General features: G+C 43.9%; 1 protein-coding gene across 1 annotated transcript in view; it reads right to left on the reverse strand.

Annotated features, from left to right (window-relative positions):
- Nucleotides 1-4,855, reverse strand: part of ANKFY1 (ankyrin repeat and FYVE domain containing 1) — a 68,993-nt gene extending 64,138 nt beyond the window's left edge. Inside the window, exons 1-2 of the mRNA XM_073881488.1 lie at nt 4,806-4,855; nt 3,075-3,160 (exon numbers count right to left, since the gene is read on the reverse strand). Coding sequence (XP_073737589.1) covers nt 3,075-3,160; nt 4,806-4,855 — 136 coding nt within the window. The remainder of the gene's footprint in view (nt 1-3,074; nt 3,161-4,805) is intronic.
- Between the last annotated feature and the right edge of the window lie 3,689 nt (nt 4,856-8,544).

The following is an 8,544-nucleotide window of genomic DNA, read 5'->3' on the forward strand; positions in this document are numbered from 1 at the left end:
ACATTTTTTTTTGCGTCATGAAAATCAGAATGGGATTCAAATGTTTTACTGACCTAGGAACTAAAATTGATCAATGAAAGTCATGACAAATCAACAGGACATTATGAGAAGTGTGAAGTGATAAAAGTATGTAATGAGCCACTTTAAATATTGCATCACCTCAGACAGCAAGTCTGCACTGACAATCCCCACACCAAAAGGCAAAGCCTGACATACTTTAAAAAAGCATCACTATTATTCATTTGGAGAGATGCAAGTTAGGCTGTGCTTTAAAAAAACCTCTCAGAGAGGTAACTCCTAATATACTACAGTAAGAAGTCACTACCACTGATCAATCTAGAAATGGCAGCATAAGCAATGTCACATAGACGTAACCAGAGAGAGAAGAAAGTGGTCTGGGGAGGACTGAGGGATGGCACAATTTATTTTTTGCTATAAGCCTTGTAATATTTGAATTTTAATTCTATGTGCAGTTATAAAGCAAATATATAGTTTTATACACATTTTAAAGATTATGGAAAACAGAATTTTCTTTCTTTTTTTTTTAAGATTTTATTTATTTATTTGGCAGACAGAGTCACAGCGAGAGAGAGAACACAAGCAGGGGGAGTGGGAGAGGGAGAAGCAGGCTTCCCGCAGAGCAGGGAGCCCGATGCAGGGCTCGATCCCAGGACCCTGGGATCATGACCTGAGCCGAAGGCAGACACTTAACGACTGAGCCACCCAGGCGCCCCTAGAATTAATTTTCTAATACCCAAATGTAAGTGTTTTTAGCGATCACAAAACTTTCTGATGGGAAGGAACCTAAAGACCATCTCTTTTAGTTCATCTCCCAGACGATGCCTCTGAGGAGCAGAAAGCAGCCAAATCCATGACCAGAAGCCTACCCACCTCTTTCCTCTCAGGCTCTGCTAGATGACATTATCCCCAGGCTGGCTGCATAAGAATCACTCAGGCTGTCTGAACTAGACAGAGCTTGAAATGTTCAGTAGATCTGGGGTGGGGCCGGGGAAGGTGTACGTTTAAAACAGCCCCAGGGGGTGCCTGGGTGGCTCATTTGGTTAGGCAACTGCCTTCAGCTCCGGTCATGATCCTGGAGTCCCGGAATCGAGTCCCGCATCGGGCTCCCGGCTGAGCAGGGAGTCTGCTTCTCCCTCTGACCCTCCCCCCTCTCACGTACTCTATCTCATTCTCTCTCTCAAATAAATAAATAAATAAAATATTTTAAAAAAATAAGTAAGTAAAACAGCCCCAGGTATGGGAATGACTGCCCTGGAGAAAAAGTTCAGCACCCAGCACATACCTCCCCAAGTCACGTGCAGGGAGACTGCTCTGGGAACCTACTATTAAGACAGAAGACCCACTGAATGGCATTTTCTGTTCATTCACTGATTTGTTGGAAGATTTCCACTCTGAAGAAGACGACAACATAATCTAGTCACACTCATTAAAAATGGATTAAGTGCCGGTATAGTGCCAATGCCAAAGTAAAGACCATCTTGGCACATGGGGTTTTTCGCTTACAAAGTTACAGGGTAAAGACAGCACTCTGAGGGGGGATCCAAATAGATCACGAAGCCGGGTGCCTGGGTGGCTCAGTTAGTTAAGCGTCTGTCTTCGGCTCAGGTCATGATCCCAGGGTCCTGGGATCGAGTCCCACACTGGACTCCTTGCTCAGAGGGTGCCTGCTTCTCCATCTGCCTGATGCATGCTCTCTCTCTCTTCCTCCCCCACCCCCGACAAATAAATAAAATCTTTAAAAAAAAATAGATCATGAGGCCACCTGGCTTAAGCTAGAGCAAGGAAAGCCTGTGAGTGTCTGTAACATATTGGGTCCAGAAAATACAGGAAAAGGCTTCAGTCTTTCACTCTCTCAGTCAGATTCTACCTTTAAACTAGTTATCAGTCAGCAGTCTTGTAGAACAGACATAATACTCGGCTCTATGAGAAATACAAACAATTGGAAGGCCTAGCCTCATTATGCAAGAGCTCCCTGGCAAACATGCCTGCCACTCACCTGCATCTGACTAGGCCAAATGAAAAGGATGGCCAGAGGACAGCTTATCTTGCCAGTTCCATCTGGTGGTTACAGGTCCATCCCACTTGCCTGAGAAACAGGGGCAGCCTGCAGCTATGGACTGCTGATTCTTCTTTTTTTTTTTTTAAAGATTTTATTTATTTATTTGACAGAGAGAGACACAGCGAGAGAGGGAACACAAGCAGGGGGAGTGGGAGAGGGAGAAGCAGGCTTCCCGCCGAGCAGGGAGCCCGATGTAGGGCTCGATCCCAGGACCCTGGGACCATGACCTGAGGTGAAGGCAGAGGCTTAACGACTGAGCCACCCAGGTGTCCCTGGACCGCTGATTCTTCTTCCAGGAGGCAAACTGAACCCTGCCACATTCTAGCCAACCTAAGTATTCTGCTCCTCCAGAGCTCCAAACCATCAAGACTATGGCATCAGTAAACAACTGTGCATTTCTGTTTCACTTAAACTATCAATCTTTATTTATGAAGCACCTACTATGCACTAAGCATTACAGTATATTAGGAACTGCCTCTTGGAGAGTTTTTTTAAAAAGGCAGTCTAGCTTGCACCCCTTGCAAACAATGTAGCACCAATGTAGTACCTACAGGGAGCTCACTAACAGGAGGGGTGAAACAAAACTAACAGTCACAAAGCATCTGGATACTGAATTATGAGCACATTTGCCTTCCAGAATAAAAAGTCGCTGATTCCTTTATCTAACCCTTAAAATGAGGAGGTCATAAAAGTTCTGTTTCAATCATTTTCTCAAGGAATCCGTATAAATTTCTTTGGCTATCAGTTATCCACACACAATTCCAAAATCTACTGCAACAGCCCTAATCTCTCTCCAAAATTGCTGACACAAAATTCTGGCAGCCTGGACACTGACAGAAGACATACGGATTGTTATCAGAGAAGAGGCAAGATAAAAGAAGGAATTCAGGGTGATTAAGGGCTCTTATTCGCAAAACCACAGATGTTCCGCAGCATCTCGGTAGGGAAACCCAGATCACAAGTGCACCTATCCGTGATACTACCATCATCACACCATTTCTTGTATCACGGAGAGAGCATGCTCGGCCAAGACGTTCTTCAGTGGGAACACTGTCTGCTTGCCAACAACGCAAATGTGTCCTTCAAGTGTCATCAAGCTGTTAAGAGTTGTATAGGAAAAAGCATAAGGTTACCATTTGGAGCAATTAACGAAGACAGAACCTACAGCACGGTGCTATGGTGACGGCGGTGAAGCCACAGGCTCTGGAGCAAGGCTAACTGGGATCAGACTCTGGCCCCACACTTTCGACTTGGGACACCCAAAACCAAATGCCTCATTCTCATCTGTAAATGTGTTAAATGTGCTAATACATATAATGACCTTAGAAGGGTACCTGCCCTGCAGTATGTGGTCAGTGAATGTTTGTTACTATTACAATCCTTAGAGAGGCAACAGAATCTAGTCCTCAATAGCATTACTCTGGAGCCTCACTTGCCCGGGCTGGAGCCCAGCCTGCCCACTTGCTAGCCATGTGACCTCGGGCAGTTACTGCTCTCTGCTTCGGTTTTCTCGGTGGAAATGGAAATAATAATAGTATCCCAGGGTTTTGCCATGGAGGAATTAAGTCACGTTAAATCACTTAGAGCAGTGTCTGGTTTCTAACTACTTCTTCTTCATCAAGTGGCTGGTTTCAGCTGGAGTTCCCTCCTCTTCCTCCAACTCTGCTTTAGAAAAACAAGCCTGGAAATTTATATAACATATACAACCTATTGTTTCACCAACATGGCTATGCTAAGTATCAGTGAAGACCGTCAGCAGTTTGCACTATAATGTGATCATGTTTCTGTCCAGATAATAAACACCCATGTGCTCTTCACCAATGCAGTCTGAGGTCAGACATCTCAATGAGCTTTCTGACGGTTCATCAGTCTTGACTTAACAAAAAATGCATAAGACCCAAAAACTTGCGTTCACGATGACTAGCCTATATATATATACATATAATAAATACGTTATATGTATATATATATTTAATCAGCAAGCCATGGAAATTCCGAAAAGGAACCAGCAATGGTCTGCATAAGACTCTTCCTTCTAAGTCAGGACTTGGCAAACTCTTGGGGTAAGGGCCAGACAGTAATTTGGGCTCCATGGGCAACTACTCAATTCTGCCGTTGTAATGCCAAAGCATAAATGAACAAGCAGGGCTGTTCTCCCCCAAAATTTGTTTATGGACACTGAAAACTGAATGTCATCCAATTTTCACATGCCCATGAGACAGTCTTCTTTTGATTTTTTTCTTCAACCATTACAAAAATATTTATTTATTCATTCATTCTTAGTTCAAGGGCTGCACAAAAGTAAGTCTCAGGTCAGACTTGGCACACGGGCCATAGCTGACTAACCCCTGTTCTAGATGATTCTTAAAGAATGAGTGTATCAAGATGATGCCCAGAGCCAAATAAAAGAGAAGCACTGACCTGCCCTAAATGCCTAGAAATCTGTCTTCTCACCCCCCCAAGCAAGCCCTGTGCCATGGAAGACGACACCCTTCTCTGCAGGCCCACCTCCTCCCCCACAGACATGCTCTCACAGCCCAGCCCAAACACGTTCTGCGCAGCCACACCCTTGACCGAGTGCTCCAGTTACTGCAGGAACCGGCTCTACTCACTGGCCCCTTCCGCACCTCCCCAGCCTTCCGAACGTGGCTTCTGCCCACACCTCTCTACTGAAACGGCCTTAGTCAGAACGTAAAATAACCCACTTCAATTACCTTTCCCTTACCCTTCAAGGTCCTCCAGCTCTCTGCAGTGTCTGACTCTCAACCAGCCCATTCTTCTTGAAATTCCTTTGTCACTGGCTCCTGAACTCTGCACCCCAGGTCTCCCCTGCCTTTACTACAGACAGCCTTCCTGGCAGCTAGCCTGACTACCTACTCCCTAAGAGGAAGCTGCCCTGCAAGGCTCAGACCTAGAACTAAAGTTACTCTAAACTTTCTTTCCTGAAGGTCTCTTGCACACCCATATTTTACTGCCATCTCCCTATAAGTAGCTCCAAATCTCTCAACAGTCCCTCCTAGAGGATAACCTCCCGGTACTACAAACTCAACAAGCCCCACACCAAATTTCACATCTTCCTCAAATCAAACTCCTCTTGCTACTTCAACTGTTAACCAGATTTGAAAGCTCGGGGTTATCTATGTATAAACTGTGATAATCCACTTACAATGGTATAACAAATATATGAACTACTTAGGGATAAATTTTAACAAAAAAATATGCAAGACCTGCACACTGAAAACCATAAGGCATTGCTGACAGAAATTTTAAAAACCTCAATAAATGGAAAGTTATGCTATGCACATGGAGCAGAAGTCTCACGGTTGTTAAGACATCAATTCTGAGCTGTCCGGGTGGCTGAGTGTCCAACTCTTGAATTCGGCTCAGGTCATGATCTCAGGGTCCTGGAATCAAGGCTGCGTTGGACTCTGCATTCAGCGGAGAGTCTGCTTGAGATTCTCCCTCTCCCTCTGCCCCTCCCTCCATCCATGCTCACTCATGCTCTCTCTCAGATGAATAAATCTTACCAAAAAAAAGACATAAATTCTCCCCAAATTGATCTACGATTCAACACCATTCTAATAAAAATTTCAGCAGATTTTTGTTGGGAGAACTTAAGATGATTCCACAACTTATATGGTAACACAAAGAACAGTCAAAACAATTGAGGGGGAGCAGGTAAGAAAGGTGCGCACTTCTGTGACTCAATATGAAAACCTGTTACAAGCCTGCAGTAACCGGGACAATATCCTATCGGCATCAGGATAGACATCCAGAGCTGTGGGTGGCCTGGAACCCAGACACGGACCTACACATACACAGCCGGGTGGGTTGACAACCATGCCAAGGTACGTCAATGAGGAGAGGACAGTGGGGACAACTGAGTATCCATACAGAGCAAGTGAGCCCCAACCCTTATGCACCACTCCATGCCAAAGTTCATGCATCTAAATGTAAGGGTTAAAACTATAGAACTTCTAGACTGAGAAATACAAAAACATATTAGTGGCCTCAGATGAGGCACAGATTTCTTAAACTGGATAAAAAGAATCAATAGGAGAAAAAAAAATGGATAAACTGGACATTATAAATTTCAAAACTTGTTCTTTAAACACAGAAGAAAATGAACAGGCAAGCAACAGACAAGGAGAAAATATGTGGAAAGTGTATTTCCAACAAAGGACTTCTACTCAGACTATATTAAAAACTCTTACAACTCACTATAATAAGACAACTCAAGGGCGCCTGGGTGGCTCAGATTTAGGTTAAGCGTCTGCCTTCAGCTCAGGTCATGATCCCAGGGTCCCGGGATCTGGTCCCACATCGGGCTCCCTGCTCAGCAGGGAGCCTGCTTCTCCCTCTGCCTCTCTCTCTCTCATGAATAAATAAATAAAATCTTAAAAAAAAATGGCCACAAATTTGAACACTTCACCAAAGAAGATAAATGCATAGCAAATAAAGTACACAGATAAAAAGATGCACATCATTAGTTATTAAGGAAATGCAGACTAACACCACACTGAGCTGGCACTGCGTACCTGCTAGACGGCTAAAATGGAGGCGCTGGCACAGATGCAGAAGTGAGAACACTCAGCAGCACAGCCACTTTGGAAACAGTCCGACAGTTTCTCCAAGTTAATCGTACACCTGCTTCGTGACCCCGCAGTTCCACTCCCAGGTATTTACCCAAGAGAAATGAAAACATGTCCACACAAACAGGAAACAACTCAAACTTCTGGCTGGTGAATGGACACAAATGGTAGTACAGAAATATAATGGAATACTACTCCTCTGTAAAAAGGAACAGACTACTGACACATGCAACGTACTGTCTGAAAAGCAACACGCTGAGTTCAGGAAGCCAGACACAAAAGTCTGCATACCATATAATTCCACATGAAACTGTAGAAAAGGCAAACCAGAGGGACAGAAAGCAGATCAGTGGTTGCCAGAGGTCCAGGAATGGAACTGACTGCAAAGGAGGGCAAGGGAACTTTTTAAGAAATGTTCTAAATCATGACTGCAGTGGTGCTTACACGACTGTAAATATGTCAACTGACAAGTTAAAAACAGTGAAATCTTACTGTCAATTACGGCTCAATAAAACTAACAGCACACTCCCTCTGGGATGCACCTTGACATCTTTCTTTCTTTCTGAACACCATCACACCAACGTTTTCTTGAGGCCTTGAATCATTCACTCACATGCAGCCATCATCCTTCTCATACTCCCCTCGTCACTACTCCACACACATCATCAATGACCTTCCTAAAACATGGCTTAACCAAGCCAAACACTTTCAGCCAGTTCTCCGCTGTCTAGAAAAGTACAAGCTTCCCACGGAGCTGTTCTGGCTCCTCCAAGAAGTTTCTTGAAGGCAGGAAATGTCTTCTTTATCTTGGTACTCCACTGGCCGGACTTTGAACTGCATGGCATGGTCTCTGAGCATTGAGAAACTGCACACAAACAGGAGAATTTCAGAAATCTTCTGACTTAACAGATGAAGTTACATGACACTGCCTACTATGGTAGGCTGAAAAATACCCCCATCAATATCCATGTCCTAATACCTGGAACCTGTGAATGTTTATATGGCAAGAAAAGTGTGTGTGTGTGGGGGGGTGCTCTGCAGATGTGATTACACTGAAGAGCTGAGGTGGGCAGGACCCCCGTGCAATTACATGTGTCCTCACAAGGAGGGGCAAAGGTAGCTTTGACACAGAGGAAAGGCCGTATGAAGACAGAGACTTGAAGATGCTAGCCTTGAAGACTGACAAGCTAAGGAATGCCAGCAGCCCCAGAAGCTGGAAGAAAGGAACAGATTCTCTCCCAGGGGGAGTGACACTCTCCTTTCAGCCCAGTGACACTGGTTTTAGACTTCTGGCTTCCAGAGCCATGTTTCTGCTGTTTTAAGAACCCCAGTCTGGGGATATGTGTTACAGCTGCCCTAGAAAACTAATACACTTATCTTTACAAACAAAAGATTATGCACAGTAAAAGATTTTAAAGTCCTAGCAGCTTCTTGCTGGATTAATGTCAACAGCTTTACACACAAGTTTTACACAGTAAATAAAATGTACACTTTCTTGCAACATTTTACAATAAAAAAGAGGAATTAGTATTTTTTGATGTCTCGTATAGCAGTTAACTTATTATCTCATATCCTAACCAACATATTCCAAACAGTACAGCACTTAACAAAACAGAATTCACTTAGGTTCAACAGATGGTCTAAAATTATACAATTAGCAGGACCAATCCAAGATTTAAGATATCAAGCCAAAGCCCATGCTCATCCCATTGTACCATGCTGCCAAATTTCAGCTCCAATATCAGGACAGCAAACAAACATTTATTGTTAATTCATTAACCAGGAATTAAATGTGTTCTACCAATTCCCCGTCCTAAATGCGATTTCTACGCCCATCTGCTTACTCCAATTCTAACCCAAACTTGACTCATC

Source organism: Callorhinus ursinus, unplaced genomic scaffold (genome assembly GCF_003265705.2).
Source record: "Callorhinus ursinus isolate GAN/ISIS: 27379988/994484 unplaced genomic scaffold, GSC_fseal_2.0 scaffold43, whole genome shotgun sequence".
NCBI classification, from domain to species: Eukaryota; Metazoa; Chordata; class Mammalia; order Carnivora; family Otariidae; genus Callorhinus; species Callorhinus ursinus.